This window comes from Misgurnus anguillicaudatus, chromosome 14, assembly GCF_027580225.2.
Source record: "Misgurnus anguillicaudatus chromosome 14, ASM2758022v2, whole genome shotgun sequence".
Taxonomy (NCBI): domain Eukaryota; kingdom Metazoa; phylum Chordata; class Actinopteri; order Cypriniformes; family Cobitidae; genus Misgurnus; species Misgurnus anguillicaudatus.
Genome location: NC_073350.2, coordinates 7,921,473 through 7,947,783, shown reverse-complemented (window position 1 = coordinate 7,947,783; position 26,311 = coordinate 7,921,473). Strand labels below are relative to the sequence as shown.

Genomic DNA, 26,311 nt, shown 5'->3' with positions numbered 1-26,311 from the left:
GAGGGTGAATGGATGGCCCGCCTGCGCAGATTTGCCACCCAGGGGGTCTGGCCTTCTGAGGCGGGAAACAGACCGGCACCACGGCAGAAGAAATGGCATGACCTGTATCAAAAGGTAAAGTTGGACATGTATAAACACAAGAAAGAATGTCATATTTAGAGGGAAGAGGTAGTTATGATTCATTGTTATATGTTACAGATTGAGAAGTGTCCACTGCAACACAGGGGGCAAATGTCTCTGTTTGGGGGGACACAGACATGTGACTGTGGTTTCCATACAAAAAAGGTATAAGAAGTGTTTCATAAAACTGTGATGTGTTGATGGTGTTTTGTTTATTTTTGAATTTAATTTCCTTTTCTGTGAAACTGTAGCCTTCCAGTTTGGCCCCTGTGTCATCCACACCATCCACGTCACAACCTGTAACACCAGGGCAGTCAGAAACAACATCTGTTAAGGCACCTTTAAAGCCTACTTTAACTTTGGCATCGGTAAATGCATGCCTTTGCAGATATTTATGTTATCATATGTTAAAGCATTTTATCACTGTGTATGCTTCACATAATGTTACTAATTTCTTTTTGTCAGTTTACAAAGCCACGGTTTGGTGGTGTCCATGGTGCAGCTTTAAAGCCAAATCTAGGTGTTGCAAGGACGCATGCAACCAAGGTATAGTAAAAAAAAGACATTTCATTCCATAAAGATATGCAGAGTTTATCTAATCATCGTTTCTGCAATACCTGATAATGATAGATTATTTCATTCAAAATTGTAAACTGCCATCTCTTAATCTTGCAGCCTATTAGCACTTCTGCATTGCCCAGCCCTGCACCTAGGACACCATCTCCTGCTCGCAGTCCCAGGCTGTATATTCAGACCGTCTCCCCCCTGTCTCTTCCTCCTTCTTCTGTGTGTGAAGCAACCTCTTCTTCCAGTGGTCCAGGAGCTGCTTCCAGAGTTGTGAGAAACTCTTTAATTTAATCGTTTTCTTCACACTAAAATTATTGGATCACATAAATATGCTACATTCCTCATAAGTGGCTTGTAATCATGTCTATGTGTTTGTCTTTTTTTATTACAATAGGAAGTGTCAGCCGCTTCCTCTTCTGGGACGTCCTCTGATCCTCTCACCCCTGTGATCAGCTCCACCTGTGTTTCCTCTGCTGCTCCATCTGTGGCTGGATCCTCTGTCCAACCTGCCGAGGATAGGGTGACCGCTCCAGGTTCAGAGTCTGGATGGCTTCCCACAAAGTTGATGAAAACCATACCACTACAGGATCAGAAGTGGATTTCAGCAGCTTTGTGGAAGCAACATCGGCTTCGTACCGACCTGAAGCTGTGGTATGATCCACCAGAGCCAGCTCCAGAGCGTTTCTTTACACACAATCTTCTACTCTGGATGCCATACAACCTCTGGAAGGTCAGGATGTCCTGTCCTGTGTGTGGGAGACAGCTCGCAGGCTATGGGGCACACAAGAGAGCCCGCCAGGTTCTGGATGTGGACCGCTTTTATCTACACTCTAAAAAAATAATCCGTAAAAAAACGGATAAATTCCTGGCAGAAAATTACCGGCACTTTTTCCGTTATGTTTACAGACACTTCCGTTTATTCAAAAACTGAACATTCTGTAGATTTATAGAACACTGTCCGTAGATTTACAGAACATTTTCCGTAACCTTTAGGGAGACTTCAATCTGCCTATGAAACGCAACAATGGTGACAATCAACAACAAAGCTTCATGCCGCAATGCATGCTGGGTACCAGGATTGTAGAAAACTCTCCTAACATTTACTCTCACCATTGTTGAGATTTGTATCCAAAGTATTGATGTCTCTGAAGCAAAAACCACAGCTGACACATTTTCAGCCATCTTATTCAATACATTGTGTTTTTAGATCAGCATACAGTCTCACTCTTATACATTTCAGTTCATTATTCTTATTTTATCATTTCATAGTTAAATGTTAGACAGCATAACATAAAAACAACTAAGCTTACATGACATCATAGAAAATTCTCCTTCCTCAAGCAACAAACAAGTTGTAATTGCTACAAGCAAAACCACTGTTGCAATGCCAAAAGAGCAGAGTCAGTTCTGGATGGTTAAGAGACAAAAGCCTAACTAAAGGGAACACTAATCACCATAGTGGTGACTTCAAATGAATCTAAAACAAACACAAACTGGAGATTTAATGTGATACATTTTGTGGTAAATATCCATTTGACTTACACGTCACGTCAGAAAGAAGATTTGTCTACTAAATCACATGTGTCGATGCTGGAATAGTTTAACACTTGTATCTTGTTCTGACAGCATTTGTTTAGAGGTTGGACATCATCCATGTTAGAGGATAGCTCTGCAAGCAAGTTGTAATTTTGGGTTTCGGACAGAGATGGTGATAGAGAGGCAAAAGTGAAAGATTGCAGCAGGAGTTATTGTACCCATAATGCAACATGTTATTAAAAAAACGGATAAATGCCTGTAAAACATAAATACGGAAAATTTCTTCATATTTACACAGTACTTTGTCCGTTTTTCTACAGATTTTTTTTAGAGTGTAATGATCACAGAGACTCTTGGACCAGCTGGACTTAGCTCACAGATTGGAATTTAGGCTGATCCTAACTCGAAAGTGAGTATACTGAGATTATTTAGCTTGTGTAAAAAATGTTTGTCATTTAAAACACAATTGAGATGAGCTGGTTTTAATGTTTGTGTCTTTCTGTCTCTCTTTCACTTTGTTTCATTCAGGTATGCCTGTAACATGCGGGTCATAAGGTTCCTCAGGGAGAGGGCCCTGGGCAACAGCCCTTCTCACTTAGTGAGGCAGCTGCGGGAGAACCACAGCGAAGAGTGGCTGAAGCGTCTTTGCCGATACCTTGGCGCCTGCTCAGACTTCACCTCCCAGCCAAGCCTGCTCCCTGTGAGATTTCAGGAGCCACCTGAGCCTGAAACTATCCCCTCCCACAGGTGGATGCTGGCTGTCTATGGGCGAGATATCTTGTGCAGGATTGACCACATTAAAGCCAGCATAACGTCCACATATGGATGCATCCTGAAAATGGACTCCACCAAAAAGGTAACTACTTTTTACATTTCAATAAAAAGAATTGCAAATACACCATTAGTAGTAGCACTGACCTAAAATACGTAAGTAATGTTCCATAAAATATTATGTACAAAAAAATAGCAGTGCAACATCAGTAACCTGATAAACCACTGTTATTCGTTATTCGTAGTACTATTTCTGCATTGGAAATTATTTTGTTCCCGCAAATGTTTCACCCATTGTTATAAAATACATCTGCTGCTGAATTTCGAAGTAAACTTGACCATTCCATCCTTGCGTAATGCGTATAATGAAATGCATCAAAGTTATGATGCAAAGTTTGCAATAAGCTCTTGTAAAATATCAGTGTTAAAATAAAGACATCTGCAGAATCACATCAGCCCTGGCCCAAAGAAAAATAGCGTAACATTTTGTGGCCTGATGACAGTACAATTGTTATTTTGGGGTCTAGTGGTAATTGACAGAACCTCAGGGGTCCCCCGTGTACTGAATTCAAGCAACAGTACACAGTAAAGGCAGTATTGGTTATTTTGACACAGATGTGCAGCAGTTATCAACAACAGTGGTTATGCAACTAAATATTTGTAATTCATTAGCTTAAAGTGAAGTTTAATCTTAAGAAATTTCTTCAGTTTATAAATGTTGACACTTCTATTTTTTTGAACAGCTTAATATTCATTTTCTTTGCTTCCCTTTAAAAGAACAAGACAGACTTGTACATTTTGTTAATATTTTGATTTGGAATTTAATGTGTAATGTTTTCAATACATTTGAAATAAGGAAATAAAATCTATTTATAACATTTCTGCACTTTATTTACTTATATTTCACATTATTTTTGCTATTATTTTCCGCATAACTGTATAAATAATTGAGAGCGAGTGAATAAAGAATCCCTCACTGTCTTTTCTGTTTGATTACAGATCACAAAGAAGCTGTCAGGGTTTGCAAAGGGGACAGCATTGTGGCTAACATCTGTCAGCAATGAGGTGGGCCAAATCCTCATTAGTGTTCTGACAGCTCAGGAGGGTCCAGCCCTGGACCGAATGGCAGCTGACCTCATCCGGAGGTACACTGATGCAGGTGTGGCTCCGCCTCAGCTCCTTTATGTGGACTGCGACTGCTGTCGGGAGGGCACTGGGCAGACCAAGCTCAAGCAGCGATTTGGTGGGTGGCCAGACTTGGTGGTGAAGCTGGACATCTACCACTTCATGCGGCGACTGGCAGCTGGGTGCACTAAGGATGCACATCCTCTTTACCCCATTTTAATGGCACGCATGTCTTCCTGTATTTTTGAATGGGACAGTGGGGATGTGTCTCTGCTGAGGCAGGCCAAGAGGGAGCAGCTGAGACATAAAGGTATCCCTAACATCACCGACAATATGGTGGATCAACGGATCACCAAGGAGGAATTGGCCCTGCACTGCCGAAGGCGGACAAGAGGAGAGAAGCAGACCATCTTGATGATTGAGCACCTCCTCAGTGAGCTGATGGGGGTAAAGGGTCGAGACCTTCTTGGTGTCCCTCTTTTGGACCAGCAGAGGATGCAGAACATCTGGCAACTCCAGAAGAAGCACGTAAAGTGCATTCAGGACGAACCAGGTGTGCTGCTCTACACACAGACCGGCACCACCACCAAAAATGGTATTGTGCTGCCAAATTACAGATGTGCAAGGGGCTCCACATCACGGGAGTCCTTTCATCTCCATCTGAACAGGTTCATTCCAGGTCAGTATAAATCATTATTCATCAGAAATATTAAGGGTGACACAATGAATGGCTTTCAATAGCATAGCACAAAAAAGTAATGTAAAGTTATTGATCTTGTCTAAAGGAACAAGTGCCAACAGCTTGAATTTCCAGCTGTACCTCCTGGAAGGCCTGAACAGATGGAATCAAGACCGTAAAATGGCATCTCTGGCAGGCAAACCTCCATCCATGTTAAGCTACTCCGGGGACCTGATGCACTGTGTCAACACCCAAAGTGTTAAGGTACTTGGAAGAGAGCTTGCACCATCTTTTCAGCCACCATCTGTCTATACTGGTGAGTTTCAACTTTAAATTGCTTTTTATATTGCATAAAAATATATAATATCTATATATATATATTTTTTTATTTCCTTCTAACTGTGTTCTCCTGTCTGTCCCAGGTGAACTCATAGGTATAGATTACCTGTACCGTCAAACAGGGCAGGCCTTACAGGATTTGGATCCTGACTCTGAGGTGACAGATCAGATGTTGGAGGATGTGGGCACAGAGGAGGAGTTGGAGGATGAGGGCTTCGGAGATATCAGTTTGGACCTCAACCTGGATCCCACTATTGAGGCGCTGGACCTGTCCTCTGGCTCATCACCCGCCACGACCAGCGTTGCCAGCACTCCTGCCTCTGTCCAGACTGGGTCTGCTAACACCACTACAGCAGCACCTAATCAACAACTGGTAACTATTCTTAATAATAACAGTTCAAGTAGTATTATTTGTATAGCACTATTAAAGGAATAGTTCACTTTAAAACGAAAATTCTGTCATCATTTACTCATCCTCATGTTGTTCTTAACCTGTATGAATTTATTTTTTCTAATGAACACAAAAGAAGATATTTTGAGAAATGATATTAACCACACAGCAGTAAGCGACCATAGACTTCCATATTAGGAATAAAAAAATGATGGTATGTAATGGGTATCGTCAACCGTGTGCTTACCATCATTTATCAAAATATTTTCTTAGTCATTTATCACAATACTTCCAAAATATTTTTTTCCTACTATGGAAGTCTATGGTCACTTACTTCTGTGTGTTTACCATAATTTATCAAAATATCTTCTTTTGTGTTTAGAACAACATGAGGATGAGTAAATGATGACAAAATTTTCATTTTAAAGTGAACTATCCCTTTAACTTTATTTGTATAGCCTAATAAAAAGAAAAATAGAAACAAACAAAATACCATTAATACAATCTAAAGAGTAAATAGATTCATAAAAAGCAAAGTAAACAAGATAGATTAAATTCCATAAACATGTTTTTCCCCTTTTTTCAGTTTTACGCCGCCTCTGGTTCATCCTCCACGACCACCTACACCACCTCTGGGCCATCGTCCATGACCACCTATGCCACGTCTGGTCCATCCGCCATGATGACCTACACCACCTCTGCGCCATCCTCCACAACCACCTACACCACCTTTGGTGCATCCTCCACGACCACCTACACCACCTCTGGTCCATCCTCCACGACCACCTACACCACCTCTGCGCCATCCTCCACAACCACCTACACCACCTCTGGTCCATCCTCCACGACCACCTACACCACCTCTGCGCCATCCTCCACAACCACCTACACCACCTCTGGTGCATCCTCCACGACCACCTCTGGTCCATCCTCCATGACCACCTATGCCACGTCTGGTCCATCCGCCATAATGGCCTACGCCACCTCTGCGCCATCCTTCACAAGCACCTACGCCGCCTCTGATCCATCCTCCACGACCACCTACACCACCTATGGTCCATCCTCCATGACCACCTACGCCACGTCTGGTCCATCCGACATAATGACCTACGCCACCTCTGCGCCATCCTCCACAAGCACCTACGCCACCTTTGGTCTATCCTCCACGACCACCTACACCACCTCTGGTCCATCCTTCACGACCACCTACATCACGTCTGGTCCATCCGCCATGATGACCTACGCCACCTCTGCTCCATCCACCACAACCACCTACGCCTCCGTCCTTCCTCTCCCGACCACCCTCACTGTCTCTGTAGCCACTGCTCCCCCAGCAGTGCAATCAGTCCCTGAGAAACCACTGGTAAGAATTTTTGTGACAAGTACATTGTGCTAGCTGTGCTGTTGTTCTGCCTGTGATATTGTATCTTTTTAACATTGATTCACTCTTATATTTTACCAGGCTGTGGATGAACGCAGTGTACCAGGGATAGATAGAGTGGACAACCTTGCAAGCTACTTGGTGGGGCTTAGGATGGAATCTGGTCAAACTCTGAGCCACCAGCAGGCCAGTACCATCATTGCCCTATGGCAAAGCCTGCTTCCATATGACCAGCAGAGAGTGGCGTATGCTGCCCGGCACCAGGTGAATCTTACAACAGGACGCTTCAGGTGCTCAAAAACCAAGCCTGAATTCACACCTGGTGTGGATAGCATGACCCGTTGCGTCCTTGGGTCAACAGGATCCCCTGCCCAGTGGCCAGACTGTTGCCGCCTGGTAGAGTCTATCTTTGTTAAACTGTGTGATATTCACAGGAGCCCCAAAAAAATAGGAAATCATGCTGTAACAAGATGGACTCTAATTCTGAGGGACTACAGCAAGATCCGGCAGCTGGTCCTGGGCAATGGGACTGTGATGGAGAATACCACCCTGCAATTGTTTCAGGTGAATCAAACCACTTTAAATCAATGGCACAAGAAGCGGCTAAAGAGGCAAGAACGTGCCATCCTGCTTCAGGGTGTGAACTTGCCAGCCCCCATTCCTATTGCTGCTAGGCCTCTCCCGCCTGGACAGACTCGCCCCACTACAGCCCCCCCACAGCCTGGTCCCCAACACCGCTACCACCTGCCTGCAAGCACAGTGGGAAAGGCAGTGGACAAGCGAAAGTCTGCAGTTCCAGCCCCGCACCCCCCTCCTCCAAAGGTTTTCCGACCAAGGCGGTTGTTCCCTGCTGATTCTGCTCCATTACCTGTTGTTCCCAACCCCAGTCCTGCATTTGCCCCGTTTGTGTTTTTATGTTCAGTTCCTGTCATCCGGCAGATTGCTCCAGCTGGCCCCATTCCCTCCCCACCACCTGCTCGGAGGCCCTACGTCCGCACTGTGGACAAAAACAAGTGCAGTCTGTGCCACCAGCCCCGGAACAAAGATAATGGCCACAGCCAGTATTATGGCCACATTTACTGTCCCCTGACTGCTGTTATGCCACTTGACCAATGGAGGGAGGAGATGAAGAAGAAGAGGGCAGATAAAAAATAATAATTTGTTCATTTAAAATGCTATGTGTGTGTGCTTGCTTGCGTACACCCCTGTTAGGGTCATTTGTTCACCCTCTGAAAAGCTAATTTGTTCATTTGCTTTTCACATTTGATCATTTAACCCATATAAATAAGCTTAAAGCTTTTTTGATAAAGTTGTGTTTATGTGAGAGAGAAGGTGTTTGTTATAAAAATAAAAAAAGAACTTTATTTCTACAACAGTATCCTTTGGCTTTTTTCTATCATACCTATCTGGAAAACCTTTTACAAACTCACACAGATATTAAAATTACAAGAAAGGGACATGATCATATTCCAGACAGATTCACAGGGTGTGTCAAAAACATTTCTTTGATATAAAGGTTTATTATTATTATAAGCAGTAGTAGTATCAAATTTTTATTATTTTTATTGCAACAAAGCATTAAAATTACAAGAAAAAGGGACAGATTTGTATAGCAGACATGTCCACAGGGTGGGAGAAGTGATTGTCAGAAACATTTCTTAGATATAAAGGTTTATTATTATTATTATTATTATTATTATAAGCAGTAGAAGTAGTAGTATCATATTCTTATTTTTATTACTGTTAAGCAAACAAAGCATTCTTATTCTTACCAATTATATTTGTATCCGTTTTTAAACTATATTTGATTCATAGCCATTGAAATAGTTTGCATTAATTCATGTATGCTTTGCATGTTCCAGTCGGGGATCGAACCGGCGATTTTCTCATTTTTCTTCCCCCCTTCTTCCCCTTCTTCCCCTTCTTTTCTCCATCTCCCCCCCTCCCTCCAGACTATTGTTCCCCAGCTTTAGCTCAGTCGGTAGAGCATCAGACTTTTAATCTGAGGGTCCAGGGTTCAAGTCCCTGTTCGGGCGATGAGTGCAGGCTTGTATCCTGCCGACTACGTCTGCGAGCGTCTCCCCTTGGCGTTTGGGTCGGCATCGAGGACGTGTTGGATTTTGAGGGGCGGTTTCCCAGACTGGGATTAGACTTGTCCTTGACTAAAAAAATGTAAGAGCTGTCCAAACTGAAAAGAAATTGCACTGACACCATTGCCCTTTGCTTTGCTGTGAAATGCACACAAGTAATGTTTTTAATAAGGCATGATTGTTAAAACTAGTTGTATTTCCTAATTAAACTGAGGCCTAGTCCTGTTTTAAACTAATCCCTGTGCGGGAAACCAACCCTGTGAGGCATTTTGCTTAAGGTTTGCCGATGAAAGTAAACAAAAAATTGATTGAGACCTCAAAAAATGAATGCCAAGCGCCTTCCGGCCGACGCACTCAGGCAAACCTGCAGGCCAGCTCTGCCGGAGCCTGGTGGCACGCCGTGATCGTATAGTGGTTAGTACTCTGCGTTGTGGCCGCAGCAACCCTGGTTCGAATCCGGGTCACGGCAGTCCACCCAGGGATGTGGCTGTATCATCCCACTGCTGCCCCTTTTGTACCTACCTGACCGACAAGTTCTTTTCAGCACACACCAAGCCCAGAGGTTCGCGAAGTAGACTCGTTGTAGTCGTGGCCGAGTGGTTAAGGCGATGGACTTGAAATCCATTGGGGTCTCCCCGCGCAGGTTCAAACCCTGCCGACTACGTGCGTCTGCTCCCTGGCTTCAAAGCTTCACTTGTTGGTCGTTCCAGCTCACGAAGTGCTGTATATCTGCTGCTCAAGTTGTTACCATTGGATTTGCGGATGGAAAACTTAGCAGCCTTTCGTAGTTTCTCCTGTGTGTGTTCAACAAGCAGCCCTGTTGTCAAGTGACGCAGCTTCCGTTGTCATATTGTCCATATACAGCACGCACAACATGAAACCAAAAAAGAGCTAGAACAGGTTTTTGTTTAGAAATTATGTGCATTGTGGCTAATCGAGTTTATCCTAACCTGAGCCATGTTCTAAGATGTTAAGGATTAAGGCCCCACCCTTTTGTTTTCACAATTACCATAATTCCCTGCCCCGGATTGTTGTCCTTAATTCATTTTAAAATATTTTGCACTCATGCTTTTCCTAATAGACAGCGAATAATGAGTAAACCTCTGGTGAAGATCTCTTACCTGTCGAAAAGGCAAAACATACAGCAAAGCCATACCTTCTTCTTCTTCTTCGTTTAATGGCAAGTAGCACCGACTTTAAGGTGCATTATCGCCACCTTCTGTGTTGGAGTGTGAACCAGAGTTTGTCCCCACAAAAAAGAACCTAGATTCTCTTAATCAATCCTGTTATCTTTAAATAATGAAATGATCTCTTCAAGCCGTAACCGATTGTATTCTAAGGGTTCAAGTCAACAATTCCCACTTGCCTATTTTCCCTCTGCAATGTTTACCCTTTCCTCAATATACTTTCGTCAAAAACAAACAACATGCTCTAAAAGCAGCATCTGAAGTCTAATCTCAGTTTAAAGCTTGATTACCACCATGTCGTCCAGCGTCCAGGTATGTGCACAGGAAAGGTGGTGACCTTGGCCGTCATTCTTTCGCAGAGGCAATATTGTAGCCTATGAGGTTTGTCCGAGGCGTGATCATTGCTGGTTGAAAACTTTACCCAATACCCCGCCAGGATGACTTGAAATACAGTCAGCTTTGGCAATTTTTGCCAGTCTCCTAAGAGACTTAGAAGGTCGTTGTAAATGAAAGATGTCTGCTGGTGTTGTTCGTAGTGAGATTAGGGAAATCAAAGTTCCAACCCAATCGTTGGTGTCACATTCATTTCAATCTTTAATGTGAGAGTCAATGTTTAAGATATCAAGGTTGTGTTTTTACAGAGTGTTCTCTGCGTGATATGTGATGATTTTGCGGAGGAAAGAGCAAACCATGAAAATGATTTAGCTGGCTTTTCACAGGCAGGGTCACGTTTTTGTCACACGTGCTTTATGTCGTGCACCTCAATAGTCAGTTCATCGTGTTACCCAGACACACCTACACTTCCTTCAGCTTAGTAACGCTGCCTCTCTGGTGACGTTTTGGAGGACGACTGCTTTTTCCTCAAGAGAAGAGTGTCTCAAGCTGAAGCAAGACTTCTCCCCTTAAAGGGCTCTTACGTACTCTGTTAGAAGACTGAAGCAGGTGCCGGCTCATTCTGGCATTCTAGTAACATTTACTCTGTCCACAGACCAATGAGTAATGAACAGGTCATGATAAAGAAATCCCAATCCTTGTCTGCCAACATTATCAGACCATAGGAGGCATGAGAGGTCATACCCTGGTACTGAGGTGTGAGCCCGGATAGCTCAGTCGGTAGAGCATCAGACTTTTAATCTGAGGGTCCAGGGTTCAAGTCCCTGTTCGGGCGATGAGTGCAGGCTTGTATCTTGCCGACTACGTCTGCGAGCGTCTCCCCTTGGCGTTTGGGTCGGCATCGAGGACGTGTTGGATTTTGAGGGGCGGTTTCCCGGACTGGGATTAGACTTGTCCTCGACTAAAAAAAATGTAAGAGCTGTCCAAACTGAAAAGAACTTGCACTGACACCATTGCCCTTTGCTTTGCTGTGAAATGCACACAAGTAATGTTTTTAATAAGGCATGATTGTTAAAACTAGTTGTATTTCCTAATTAAACTGAGGCCTAGTCCTGTTTTAAACTAATCCCTGTGCGGGAAACCACCCCTGAGAGGCATTTTGCTTAAGGTTTGCCGATGAAAGTAAACAAAAAATTGATTGAGCCCTCAAAAAATGAATGCCAAAGCGCCTTCCGGCCGACGCACTCAGGCAAACCTGCAGGCGCAGTTCTGCCGGAGACTGGTGGCACGCCGTGATCGTATAGTGGTTAGTACTCTGCGTTGTGGCCGCAGCAACCCCGGTTCGAATCCGGGTCACGGCAGTCAACCCAGGGATGTGGCTGGATCATCCCACTGCTGCCCCTTTTGTACCTACCTGACCGACAAGTTCTTTTCAGCACACACCAAGCCCAGAGGGTTCGCTAGGTAGACTCTTTGTAGTCGTGGCCGTACCCGCCAGTGTCTGGACTGCCTCCGAGGTCCTAACATCCGAACGAGGTCTGATTCCAGCTCCTAACCAGGTCCGAACAGTGACAGGGGGAGGCGTGGTTATCGCTTTAGCGTGGTGGCCATTTTATTTCACCTCATTCAATACAATTCATTTCAATTTAATTTATATAGCACTTTTCACAATTTATATGTGTTTAAGCAGCTTTACATATATATTAGTGATGCAACAATACACTTAGCTCACGGTTCAATACATATTTCGGTTCTTGTCCGCGGTTTTTGGTTCGGTTTCGGTTCTGATGTCTTGGCCCATTAAAGTGTTTTTAATTATTCTATGCTTAGATAACAGGAACAGTGAGATGTTAAGAAGAATTTTAAGAGTTTAGGGTTTTAATTGTAGTTGTCTTTATTTTATGTAAATGCAAAAATCATCTTACATATTTCTAGTGTATTGATACAATAATATAAGATATAATTAAATAAAGACATATAAAAATGATATCTTATTCAAACTGGCGAACATGTGAATTCATTACATTACATAAATTGGCCATTTTATATACCTGTACTTAGTAAATTAAACTTTACATTGTAAATGAAGGCTATACCTTACTGTACTACTGTTAAGTCCAACATCATGCTGTCTGTGTAGAAACCAAAAATGCATCAGGCGCATTCTCTTCTTGAGTTGAACCTTTTCAACTTGCGTGGAAGACGTGTTTGAGGCAAATAACGCTCATTTGCATCAATAACAAGCCCAATTTGCATAATTCGCATTGATGTTGTATGTAATCTACACGCGCAAATAATTAATCCACACCTCCGATTTAAAAGACAGTCGTGCTGCTTCTTTTTGTTGTCGTACTTCTGTGTGTGCACGCGAATGAAATCTGACACCAGTATTGCAAGCAGAGTTCAAGCAGAGTTAACGCAGCTAGCGCACAGTGACTGGATATCTACTCGCTGTGGCGTTTAAGCGTGTAAATCACGTGGGCGTGCACATTAACAAAAGTGCAGGGAATATAAAACTGACAGATTGGATAAACTGAAAAACCGCAATTCACATGCGCGTATTGGACCATGGGGGTCGAACCGAACAGTTCAATAATGTATTGAGAATTGTGGCATCCCTAATATTTATATATATATACAGTCTTGTTCAAAATAATAGCAGTACAATGTGACTAACCAGAATAATCAAGGTTTTTAGTATATTTTTATTGCTACGTGGCAAACAAGTTACCAGTAGGTTCAGTAGATTCTCAGAAAACAAACAAGACCCAGCATTCATGATATGCACGCTCTTAAGGCTGTGCAATTGGGCAATTAGTTGAAAGGGGTGTGTTAGTAGTGTCTACCTTTGACTGTACAAACTCAAAACTATTTTGTACAAACATTTTTTTTTCTGGGATTTAGCAATCCTGTGAATCACTAAACTAATATTTAGTTGTATGACCACAGTTTTTTAAAACTGCTTGACATCTGTGTGGCATGGAGTCAACCAACTTGTGGCACCTCTCAGCTGTTATTCCACTCCATGATTCTTTAACAACACTCCACAATTCATTCACATTTCTTGGTTTTGCTTCAGAAACAGCATTTTTGATATCACCCCACAAGTTCTCAATTGGATTAAGGTCTGGAGATTGGGCTGGCCACTCCATAACATTAATTTTGTTGGTTTGGAACCAAGACTTTGACGGTTTACTAGTGTGTTTTGGGTCATTGTCTTGTTGAAACAACCATTTCAAGGGCATGTCCTCTTCAGCATATGGCAACATGACCTCTTCAAGTATTTTAACATATGCAAACTGATCCATGATCCCTGGTATGCGATAAATAGGCCCAACACCATAGTAGGAGAAACATGCCCATATCATGATGCTTGTACCTCCATGCTTCACTGTCTTCACTGTGTACTGTGGCTTGAATTCAGAGTTTGGGGGTCGTCTCACAAACTGCCTGTGGCCCTTGGACCCAAAAAGAACAATTTTACTCTCATCAGTCCACAAAATGTTCCTCCATTTATCTTTAGGCCAGTTGATGTGTTCTTTGGCAAATTGTAACCTCTTCTGCACATGCCTTTTTTTTAACAGAGGGACTTTGCGGGGGATTCTTGAAAATAGATTAGCTTCACACAGACGTCTTCTAACTGTCACAGTACTTACAGGTAACTCCAGACTGTCTTTGATCATCCTGGAGGTGATCATTGGCTGAGCCTTTGCCATTCTGGTTATTCTTGTATCCATTTTGATGGTTCTCTTCCGTTTTCTTCCACGTCTCTCTGGTTTTGCTCTCCATTTTAAGGCATTGGAGATCATTTTAGCTGAACAGCCTATCATTTTTTGCACCTCTTTATAGGTTTTCCCCTCTCCAATCAACTTTTTAATCAAAGTACGCTGTTCTTCTGAACAATGTTTTGAACGACCCATTTTCCTCAGCTTTCAAATGCATGTTCAACAAGTGTTGGCTTCATCCTTAAATAGGGGTCACCTGATTCACACCTGTTTCTTTACAAAATTGATGACCTCAGTGATTGAATGCCACACTGCTATTTTTTTGAACACACCCCTTTCAACTAATTCAACTAATTGCCCAATTGCACAGCCTTAAGAGTGTGCATATCATGAATGCTGGGTCTCATTTGTTTTCTGAGAATCTACTGAACCTACTGGTAACTTGTTTGCCACATAGCAATAAAAAATATACTAAAAACCTTGATTATTCTGGTTAGTCAAATTGTACTGCTATTATTTTGAACAAGACTGTATATATATATATATATATATATATATATATATATATATATATATATATATATATATATATATATATATATATATATGAAGAGTTTGGTTCCAAAATGCAATAAATCCATTTTGACAAATTTCGGTAAAAACGTGTTTTCAATACCAAGAAAGTGATGAGATGAAAACCACTATTTTCTGTTACAAACTTTCACATAGCATCGTTAGGTTATAAAAACATAAAAAATTCAAATCCATAACTTGATTTTCAAAGATTTATTATAAAAACGAATTCTTTTTTCCACAAAATGCAATAACTCCATGACAGTTTTTTATTTCAAAATGCTATAAATCTATTAGATCAATGTATAAATGTGCATTCATCTTTACCATTTTATATTTATTTAGTTGACTAGTGGTATACAATGATTAAAAAATAAACATTAATGGCATTAACCAAAACACTTACTTTGTAAGAACACAATGTTTTAGCATGAGAAGCTTGATGCTGTCTGGAGAACAAGCAACCGAGTGCCTCTCGTGGAAATTATTAGCCGTTGATGGCTTACGTTTCTTTCCCGTCACAGAAAACCATCACAGGTTTGGAAATGCTATTAAAGTATTATTTTGTTTTGTTTGTTGATCACGAAGTACAAAGTAGATGAGGAAAACTAGGACTCCGTGTACTCAGCGTGCCGCCATGTTTGTTTACATTGCGTGAATGGTCCGCTGTAATATCAGAAATGGATTTATTGCATTCTGTAAAAAAGCAGGAGTGGCGTTTGTCGCAATTTGGGAAAAAAGGGAGAAAAGATGACAGAATATCACGCGGGTATTGGATTTTGCGTAAAATTAATTATTTACTTTTAACTACTGACCTGATATAATACTGATTTTGGCAGTAACTAATTTTTTTCAAAAATGGCGTTTATCGCGTTTTGGAACCAAACTCTTCATATATATATATATATATATATATATATATATATATATATATATATATATATATATATATATATATATATATATATATATACATACACACACACATGTAAATGGATAAGGAGATTAAGCGTGTTCTGCCGGGGATCATTGGTCAGGCATCAGCTGGGTATCACATTGAAGAACGGCCAGTAGATCAGGGGTGTGCCGACCTTCACATTTACCGGAACTGGGTTTGTTTGTCTCATTGTCCTCGGGGTCGAGGACAAGACAGGGAGAGAGAAACAAAATCCTATTAGGGGCCGTTGGCATGTAAGGCAAGTGTCACACAGTGATGTGGTTTAAATCAGCTTGGGTCCAGACAGGCTAACTATTGCGGCATAAGTATGTTACCCACAGTTGAGGATTTAGCATATTGGGGGCCCAAGGCGAAGGTATCTATGGTATCTATGGGTCCCCATCCAATCTTTAAAAGAAAATTAAACCTGCCAACCCGTTTGACTAAGACCAGAAGCCCCACTGTCGTCGTTAATGCAGGTTCAGTGGCAAACGGGTCTGTATGGCATACGATTCACAAGACCACAAGAAAACGCCAAAATTGCAACCCGACCATACGTGCCAACCCATTTGACTAAGGCCAGAGGCCCCACTGTTGTTGTTAATGCAGGTTCAGTGGCAAACGGTGGCAAACTATTTACCGCAATTCATTTTGAAGCGTTCATGCTGATAAGGTTTTTTATTTATTTATTTATTAGGTTGGTCTAATAAATAAGTGCTTTGTTCCATAAAAAATAACTATTGCGTGATAAGTACCTTTACTAGAAACTTGAATGCGTTATTTAACACTTGTATGCATTATTTAACTGGTAGCCAGTGTAAAGATGCCAGAATTGGGCTTATGTGGTCATACTTCTTGGATCGAGTAAGCACCCTTGCAGAAGCGTTTTGAACTAGCTGAAGCTTGTTTACCTGATTTGCATGGCATCCCCCAAGTAACGAGTTACAATAGTCTATTCTAGAGGTCATAAAAGCGTGAATAAGCTTCGCTGCATTTGATGCAGACAGCATATGGCGTATTTTTGAGATATTTCTAAGATGGAAAAATGCTGTGCGGCAGACATTGGTGATATGACTATCGAAGGATAAATTGCTGTCGAACATCACACCTAAGTTCTTAACCATGGAAGATGGCACCACAGTGCAGCCATCTATGTGCAACTTGTAATCTGACATATTATGTTTGTAGCGATTCGGTTCAATAATAAGTATCTCTGTCTTATTGCAGTTGAGCTTAAGAAAGTTATGTGCCAGTCACTAACATCGTTAATGCAGTCTGTTAGCTTAGAAAACGGGTGTGTTTCGCTGGGATGTGAGGAGATGTAAAGCTGGGTATCATCCGCATATCAGTGAAAACTTATGTTATGTTTCCTAGAGGCTTATGATAATGTCTCCTAGAGGTAACATGTATAACGAGAACAGGATAGGACCTAAAACTGATCCCTGCGGTACACCATATTTAACCAGGGAGTGATATGACTCTTCCTCATTTACATAAACAAAGTGATAGTGATTGGTTAGATACAACCTAAACCAGGCTAACGCCTGACCACTGATACCAAGATAGTTTTCTAGTCTATTGAGTAAGATTGTGTGATCTATCGTGTCAAAGGCTGCACTAAGGTCTAGTAATATAAGGATTGAGATTCCACCACAATCGGATTTTAAAAGGAGGTAATTTGTAACTCTAAGCAGCGCTATCTCTGTGCTATGGTGGGGCCTGAATCCTGATTGGAACTTTTCATATGTACTATTATTTGTTAAGAATGTGCGTAGCTGGCTTGCCACTACTTTTTCTAATATTTTAGAAAGAAATGGGAGATTAGAGATTGGTCTAAAGTTATTAAGCTCTCCCTGATCAAGGTGTGGTTTTTTAATGAGCGGTTTAATAACTGCTAGTTTGAAAGCTGTTGGAACGTATCCTATTTCTAGCGATGAGTTAAAGATATTTAGAACCGGGGTTGACACTACAGGGAATACCTTTTTAAGTAAATTTGTGGGAACGGGGTCTAATATACAGGACGATGATTTGGATGATATTACTAATTTAGAGAGCTCATCTATTGTAGTAGCTTTAAATGAATCAAGATGTTTGTATGGTAATCTAGTGTTAAATGAACTAATGGGTAGAGTGGTGGCTGCTTGCATAGCTACAATGTTTTCCCTAATAGCCGTAATTTTGTTAGTAAAGAATTTCATGAAATCATTACTATTGTGTTGGAGTTTAGTATTGGTTTCTGTTTGTTCTTTGTTTCTAGTCAGTTTCGCAACTGGTTAAAGAGGAAACAAGGGTTATTATGATTCTCTTTTATAAGCTTGCTGAGGTAGGTAGATCTGGTGGTTTTTATAGCCTGTCTGTAGTGTTGAACACTCTCTTTCCATGCTGCATACCATAACTCTAACTTTATGCTTCTATAATTTCTTTCCATTTTCTAGCTACCTTTTTAAGGGCTGCGGTGTGATGGTCATACATGGAGCTGGCAGTTTTTCTTTGATTCTATTTTTTCGAATGGGAGCAACGGCATCCAATGTGTTAGGACAGACATTGTTCAGGTTTTCTATTACAATATCTAGATCTTCACGGTTATCTGCTACATGTTTCATTTGGGACAGGTCTGGAAGAGTGCTAATAAAGCTATCTTTAGTGGTGGAAATTATTTTTCTTGCTAGTTGGTAGCATGTTGTGGTCAGTTTACCGTGTATGAGACAAGGCAATGGTCAGAAACTGCATCGCTCTGAGGTGATATTTCAATGTCATTAATGTTGAGCCAGAGTGACAGAATTAAGTCTAATGTGTCTTTACGGGTACGCTTGGGCTCTGACACATTTTGTCTAATACCGAGAGAATTTAAAACATCCATAAACGCTAATCCTTATGTATCTTTTGGGTTATCAACGTGGATATTAAAGTCACCAACGATAAGAGCTTTATCTACAGTGACTACAAGCTCAGACAGGAAATCTGCTATTTCTTTTAGAAAATCTGCATGGTGACCCGGAGGTCTATTTGTTGTTACGATCAGTTATTTCCATATTTAACAACATTATTTCAAATGATTTAAATTTTAGTTCAGATTTATGGTTTACTTTAAATATCTTGTTGTATATTGTAGCTACACCACCCCCTCTCCCCTTTAATCGAGGTTCGTGTTTATAATAGTAGTCTTGTCGTCAGCTTTAAGTCAGGTTTCTGTTAAACAGAGTGCATCTAAGTTTTGGTCAGTAATTAAACACAACAACACAAAACATGGGATATAGGTTCATCAACAGAAAAAATGGGATATAGATTTGGAAATTAATTCATACTCATAAAAGCAATACCATAAAAAACAAATCAATAAACGATTTCATTTCCTGTCCCGTTAGCATGATATTTAAACTTGTATTTCAACGTTCTTGTTACATGGCCACTTGCTTACACTTTTTAATAACCATCATTAATAAACAATGTTGAGAAAATAAGAGAGTAGATAAAAATGTATATAGTCAGGGCCGCATTAATGCATGGGCTTACCTGGGCTTAAGCCCAGGGCCTCGGGCTGGGAAGGGCCCCGAGATGCCGGAAAAAAATAACAACCGCATTTTATAAAAAGTTGATACTCCCTTTAAAATTATGCTTAATCGCTTTGCTTTGAATGTCCGTGCGTGAATGCAGTTCCTGCGCAAGAAAATCTCTCACTTACTGTAGGCTACCCTGCAATCATTAGTGAGCTTTTTAAAATTTCTGTCTGAAATATCCATTATTGCATTTCTGAAGGCAACACAAAGACAGCTTTCTGATAAAGTGACCACAAGTGCCTTTCAAGTGATGAACAAAGACGACACTGAGGACCCGTTTTTATCTTAATATGAAAGACAACGTGTATATAAACATTCATTAAATGACTCCTCATAACATTTTAAAGCCAATATGTACAGAACAGCACACAAAGATATTACACAAAACATTTTTGATAACTAAATCTAATAAATAACAAATTAGATTCTGTCTCGGAAGCCTATAAGTTCAGCGATCTTATTTCATTTTGAGATTTAGCGGGCAGGGAAATAAAAGACGAGAAATTACATATAATTTGTTACTGTAAATTATAAAAAAACAAGCTTTATATACAATTCCTTAAACGGTTCATTTATAACCAAAAAACACTGAAATTAATGATTTTATAGACACTATATATGCTTTATTATTTTGCACAGAAATATCAGATTGCTTTGATCATCTCTGTATTCACTTGAAACACCTGACGACTCTTATAACATTTGTTTCAGGAATCTCTTTTCTATCATTTGAAAGTTAACACCGACCATAATATTAAATCACAAGAGAGACCAACCCGGAGAGACAATTGTGTCAGATTCAGTAGAGATGTTTTTGGTGTCATCACCAAAACAAAAAAAACTGCTTACCTGTTTTGTAGCTCAACCTTTGACAAGTTAAGCAACCTTTTTAAAAACATTTTAAAACTTATACTTGCCGAAAAAATCCGTTTGTTGATGTTTAGTTTGATAAACCCCTAAATACGATCACGCAGAGCACCTAGCACGTTCGGCTAAATTTAATGTGACAGCATGCAACAGCGCAACATCGACACAACGGAAAGCAATCCATAACTTACAGAACTTAAATTAGATCAGAATTTACCTTTACATTTAATAAAAAATAAAAACAAAATGAAGTCAGAATCAATAAGGTACAGAACATGGGTGCAAAATGCCTAAATGCGCAGGGGAATAAAACACAAGCCACAAATAGTTTAATCAGATAACACTAAATAATCTATCAATTAAATAAAAACAAGGAAATATTAAAATTAATTTTAAAATAACGAAAGTATAGAATTGCCTGTTGAGTGACATTTTCTATGCGTCCCTTATTTAGAGACGCAAGCTGTTTTGGAATTAATTTAAAATCTTAAAAACGCTGCTAATATCAAACTTCTTTAAACCCAGATGTAAAAAATACCCTTTTAGTTTTTTTTTTATTTAATTACACAAGACCAAAAAAAACTTGATAAAATGTTGCACTCTGATAATAAAATATTCATGAATATCTCCGTGTGACTCCGGTAGATGATCTTTTAATTACTTCTAGTCGAAGCAAGCTTTATGGTCAATCTAGGTGAATATAAAATAAATAAGTAAATAGATAAAAATATGAAAATGTAACATTTTAAAAGCTAAATTTAAACTGAAGATTACTATGAAATGAATTGAAATTAAAATAAAGTAAGCAAATAACAACTGAAACATTGGATTAAATCTTTCTAATTACCTTATTGTTTAAAATCATGTTGCTTGTTTTGAAGTAAGTCAAAACTGATTTTTAAATAATAGAGAATACTGTAATTTTAAACGAATATCTGATTATTTATTTATTTAGGTGAAGATATTGTAAACGAATATCTGATTATTTATTTATTTAGGTGAAGATTAATGAGAGAGTTTTTTTATTAAACAATTCGATATGTTGGCACAAACGCTGTATGGACATAGATAATAATGAGCTCAGCAAGTTTGTTGTAATGCTTAATATGCTTTTGTAAATTCTTGTCAAAACAGGTGTTTTTGCGTTTCGGATCTATAAGTCAGCGTGAGTCTTGTTGATCTTAATAACTTTTTTTACATAAATCAGTTCCCGAACTTTATCTCCCTTAATATCTCTGTAAACATCAAGCAAGTCCTGCATTTTATTTTCAAATTCCTGCATGTTTTAAACCGAAACCAAGATGTCAGACATGTGGATGTATGAGTAGTATTAGGTTATATTTCACTCTCAGACAACTTACAAATAACGATCATTTTAGATGTTTAATTAGTATATTTATATCGCTAGACGAGGGATTAATGTAGGCTACTTATTTTTTTCTGAAAACATCCCACTCATTAAGACAGAATGGGTCTCATGATGGAACTGTGCTGACAGACACAATAAACGTTTAAAGGTGATGTAGCCTACAGTTTTGTCAATGTGCTTTCAAGTTTGTTATTTTAATGCTACAATAGAATGATGCATAGGCACAAGCTGTATGAGGCTTTAAAAATGAGATGTTTGCTTTCCATGCATAATAGTAACGAGAATCAAGTTTTTGTCTATTTGATTAAAATTTTGTATTATTATTTTTATTAAATGTTTACAGTTATTTAAGTTATAATTATAATAAAAAGCTAAAATGCATTTAAAATGACATTTTCATGTAATATGACAAACTTCCGGGTTAAGACCCGCCCACTTCCGGTTCCATCAGAATACAAATTCAGATACAAATAATTTTAAGACTGTTACAGATACAAATACTGACTCCGCTGCACACCCCTAGAATGTAGGCTGCAATTCTGGCGGACGAAGGGCCACACAAAATGGTAAAGCCCAGGGGCCCCTTATAGTGTTAATGCGGCCCTGTATATAGTGTATGTTTTCCTCCTCTTTTCTCCATTTCTTTTTATCTCTTTCCACCTCATTCCCCACATTTTTTTTTGTCAGAGTGGTTAAGGCAATCATCGTCCGTTGTTGTGATGTGGAACTTTCTTTAAAACGCAACATTGCTGAACGTTGGGTTGTTTTTCACAGCTTCAGGGGTATCCAGTAAAGCAATGTTTTATTTGCAACAGTTTTTAAATGCAATCCAGAGTCCTGGTGGGATAATGTTCAGACTCTAAAGTAGAAATGGGTTTTATAAATACTGCTTTGAATGAAAAGTTTTATTTATGATTGTGCCTGACTAGTGGTGGGCGTCTTATCATACATTAGTAGTGAAACATGCTTGTATTACTGCTGCTTAAAATCCTATTTTATTGATATAGGATTTTAATGTTAAGTCATGTTTGTTGTGCCTTGTTTAATGTAGAGCACTGCAAATAACACATAAATAAATCTCTATAAATAAATTGAACATTCAAAACAATAAATAGGTCACCGAGCACAAAATGAAAGTTCTGCCACATCCCAGTTCCCTGACCTGAACCAAACAGCAAATAACTGAAGATGAGAGATCAGCAACATATAAGTGTCTGAAGAAAAATCCAAGATCACTTGACATGAATTCTTCAACCTCATCAGACAATATAATAATATATAATACAATATTTAATACAAGACTCTGAGATGTTATTCTTGTAATTGAAGGAAACAAAGAAGATAAAATGAAGAGGGGCCAATAATTGTGTTCAACGTTTATTTGAGAAAAAAATTATGTGATCTCCCCCCAATTTTCCAATATTTTTCATCAATGAAAAATCTGATTTTTTTTTTCATTTTTAAAATAAAAGATATGAAGGACAAACAATGCAGATTTATTTTCACAGCTTTCTTTGCTTATATTTACCAAGGGTGCCAATATGTTGTCCATGACTGTAGATACTGTAGCACATTTAACTTAAGCTGAAATGTTTTAGGCCTAACAGATCTTTCAAATAACTACAGTCTCAACTAATTCATAATGATACATTTTACCTTCAAAAAGAAACAAAAAAAAGAGCTTCTCCATAAATTTGAGAACATTTGATCAGCGGTTTTTAACATTAGTGTCATTTCTTAGTATATTTCATACCCACAATCAACAAAAGGGAGTTTAAATTCAAACACATTCCGGCAAAATATACTTTTGGCTAAAGTATTACCAAAAAAAACCCTAACTTTAGAAAATAAAACACAATTTTCCAAAAAAAAGCAAATGCTTAGGATTGTTCCTCATAAATATTTTCAGTAATGGCTATTATTAAACACACTGCTTCAGATCATACTGCAGTTTATTAGTTTCACATTGCTGTAGCTGGTAATGCATTGTGCTAGTGACTATGAGTGATTTCAACAGTACAGTAGTCAATGCTTACATGACAGTAAAAAGCACAAATAATCCTCTGGATTTGATTCTTAGTTTTATTGCTGTTATTTGCCCTGACATGTAGAAATTAGGAAAATGTATAATTGCAGGAAAGCAGGAGCTGCTGAGTTATGTAGGGCAGATCATGTGATGGTCAGTCAGAATCACTGCTGCTGCTGCTGGAGGAGGACGAATGCTGCAACACAACACAACAAATAGAGATGTAATATCACCACAACTTAATGTTAGCAAGTTTCAGAAAGCTGGTAATAATCACACTACATCATTGTCAGCTATTTCCTCAGGGACTACACTTTACACAGAAGGGCCAAGAATATGTCCACATTTCTTTATTCAGTTAGCTTTGTATACTTTGCAGAAGTCATAGCATATTCAACGTTGCCTCTACAGGTGAGAACAAGAAGATCATCCAAATGATTTGAATATGTTCTGTAAATTGTTAAGCCACTTAACTTTATTTGGCTGTGTTTTATTAATGGCAATTGTAGGTAACAGTTAGGCTACATAAAAACTTCCAACCCTAATGCACAGATTCAATGTATTTTAATACATACAGACTATGACTACTTGGAAAGATGGGCATTTACATTTTTAAAGGGGACATTTCACAAAATGTTTTTAAGATGTATGATTTATGGTGTCCCCAGAGTATGTATTTAAAGTTCTGGCTCAAATTATCATACAGATAATTTATTATAGCATGTTAGGATTGTGCCATTTTTGGGTGTGTCCTTAAAATGCAAATGAGCTGATCTCTGCACAAAATGGCAGTGCCGTGGTTGGATAGGTTGGCAGATTAAGGGGTGGTATTAGCCCCTTCTGACATCACAAGGGGAGCAAAATTTCAATGACCTTTCCTTTTTACATGTTTGCATAGAATGGTTTACCAAAACTAATTTACTGGGTTGATCTTTTTCACATTTTCTAGGTTGATAGAAGCACTGTGGACCCAATTATAGCACTTAGACATGAAAAAAGTCAGATTTTCATGATATGTCCCCTTTAACACAGAAATCACACAGCCGCCTGTCAGTCAGACCGTACGCACCAGTACTAAACTGAGGTATTGGAAAATGCTAACTTACCTGCCAAAGTGGCTGGTAAGAGTGACAAAGACGTAAGTCAGGGGTTCTCCGGTCCAGATCCACTTAATATTTCAAGTGCATTAAGTTCTGTGATAGATTAAACGTGTGCACTTGCTACTTTAAAATGCATATTCAACTTGTAAACCATTTGTTTAGGGTTTTTTTTCAGATTTAATTAAGAGTATTCCCGGTCCGATAATAAAACAAGTTATTAAAAAATTGCCTGTGTGATGCTGTAGCCATGACACAGTAAGTCTGTGATGTACTGACGTTTGACGCAAGCAGAATGCCAGCGTCACTTCACCGTGGTGTGAGCGCTCGGATGGTTGAGGATGCTAGTTTCTTAAAAAGTTGACGAAGAAAATAAAGATGATTGGACAGAGAAGTATGCATTTATTTTGCCACAGTTCAGCACAAAGCCGTTCTGTTTGATTTGCAGCGAGACAGCGACCTATCAGTGTGAAGCTGCATTCTCAGCAATGAATGTTGTAAAAAACTCATACCACAGTATACTTGACTAATGAACATTTAGGACAGTGTCTCCGTCTAGCAAACACATCTTTTTTTGCCGTGGTATAGTTATCTGATGGAAGACAAACAGTGCAATTTCTCTCATTAGGCTGCTTTGTATTTTGCACCTTGTTACTTTTGGCATACTTCTCGTGTTTCATGTTTATAAAAAAAATGCTGTTTTGCACTTGTTGTTTTGAATGTACTTTAAATGCAAAATACACTTGTTTTGAATTTACTTGATTTGTGATTTACATAAATGATTTACATAAAGTTATTCCCAAGCTTAACAGTTTTTGTAACAACCAGTTGTTTTGGACTCATGAAAATGATGAGAATTCAGAATTGGACCTTTGAATGTTAACTTTGAGAACCCCTGATGTAAGCCATTAGTCACATTTAGTATAAGTATGAGTGTTTATAATTGAGAACCACCGCTCTGGTTTCAGTGGCAGGCTCTTTACTTTCAGAGACTCATCACAGGTCAACAGCCAAGGTGAGAAACTCATCATCGAGTTCAACACAGAGTTTCATTACTGGAATCTTGTGTTTCATGTATCATGCTCTCGGTTTGGTCAAAGCTAGAACTGTAACCAGATGCCACAACAACTGAAGATTTAAATCTCTAAATGCAAACTTGTATGATTTCGTCTAGCGGGTCATCGCTTCACAACATTTTCATTCAGTTTTCCATAGCGGGTTCAGATAGCAACACAGAAGGTCTTCCATAAACAGCTTTCAAACACTTCAGTGTTTATGATGTTTCCTTAAATGACTACCACAACAGAGTAAAAAAGATAAATGCTGGCAAATGATAGCGATGGCGTTTAGCAATTTTAAAACATCCCCAGACCTCAGTGTCAGTACTCAGGCATCAGAAAAAACGGCATAGCGCCTCAGACTTAAAGGAATCAGTTCTCAAAAAGCATGGTCAAGAATAAAGTCTTGCACATCGGACATCAGGCAAAACAGCTTCAGACTAAAAGACACCAGGTGAAACAGCTTCAGACTAAAAGACACCAGGTGAAACAGACAGGATTAGTTTTACAGGGGTAGATGGAGTAATGGAATTTTACAACAGGACGTCTGTAATATTGATGGTCAATTTGGACAGGATTCGAA

General features: G+C 39.4%; 1 protein-coding gene and 6 non-coding genes across 8 annotated transcripts in view; 6 read left to right on the top strand and 1 right to left on the bottom strand.

The window, feature by feature from the left end:
* The first annotated feature begins 8,869 nt into the window (after nt 1–8,869).
* trnak-uuu (transfer RNA lysine (anticodon UUU)) lies at nt 8,870–8,945 on the top strand. Its single transcript has one exon. It is a non-coding gene; the product is annotated as a tRNA-Lys (tRNA).
* A 451-nt stretch (nt 8,946–9,396) lies between these two features.
* On the top strand, nt 9,397–9,468 carry trnah-gug (transfer RNA histidin (anticodon GUG)). The gene has a single exon. It is a non-coding gene; the product is annotated as a tRNA-His (tRNA).
* A 113-nt stretch (nt 9,469–9,581) lies between these two features.
* Nucleotides 9,582–9,663, top strand: trnas-uga (transfer RNA serine (anticodon UGA)). Its single transcript has one exon. It is a non-coding gene; the product is annotated as a tRNA-Ser (tRNA).
* An 870-nt stretch (nt 9,664–10,533) lies between these two features.
* Nucleotides 10,534–10,674, top strand: LOC129428281 (U4 spliceosomal RNA). The gene has a single exon (XR_008638922.2). It is a non-coding gene; the product is annotated as a U4 spliceosomal RNA (small nuclear RNA).
* Nucleotides 10,675–11,281: 607 nt separating this feature from the next.
* trnak-uuu (transfer RNA lysine (anticodon UUU)) lies at nt 11,282–11,354 on the top strand. The gene has a single exon. It is a non-coding gene; the product is annotated as a tRNA-Lys (tRNA).
* A 454-nt stretch (nt 11,355–11,808) lies between these two features.
* Nucleotides 11,809–11,880, top strand: trnah-gug (transfer RNA histidin (anticodon GUG)). Its single transcript has one exon. It is a non-coding gene; the product is annotated as a tRNA-His (tRNA).
* An 11,031-nt stretch (nt 11,881–22,911) lies between these two features.
* prr13 (proline rich 13) overlaps nt 22,912–26,311 on the bottom strand; it is a 359,338-nt gene continuing 355,938 nt past the window's right edge. For both annotated transcript variants that reach the window (XM_073875806.1, XM_055183593.2), the window contains exon 4: nt 22,912–23,769. In XM_073875806.1, coding sequence (XP_073731907.1) covers nt 23,728–23,769 — 42 coding nt within the window. In that variant the 3' untranslated portion in view covers nt 22,912–23,727. The remainder of the gene's footprint in view (nt 23,770–26,311) is intronic.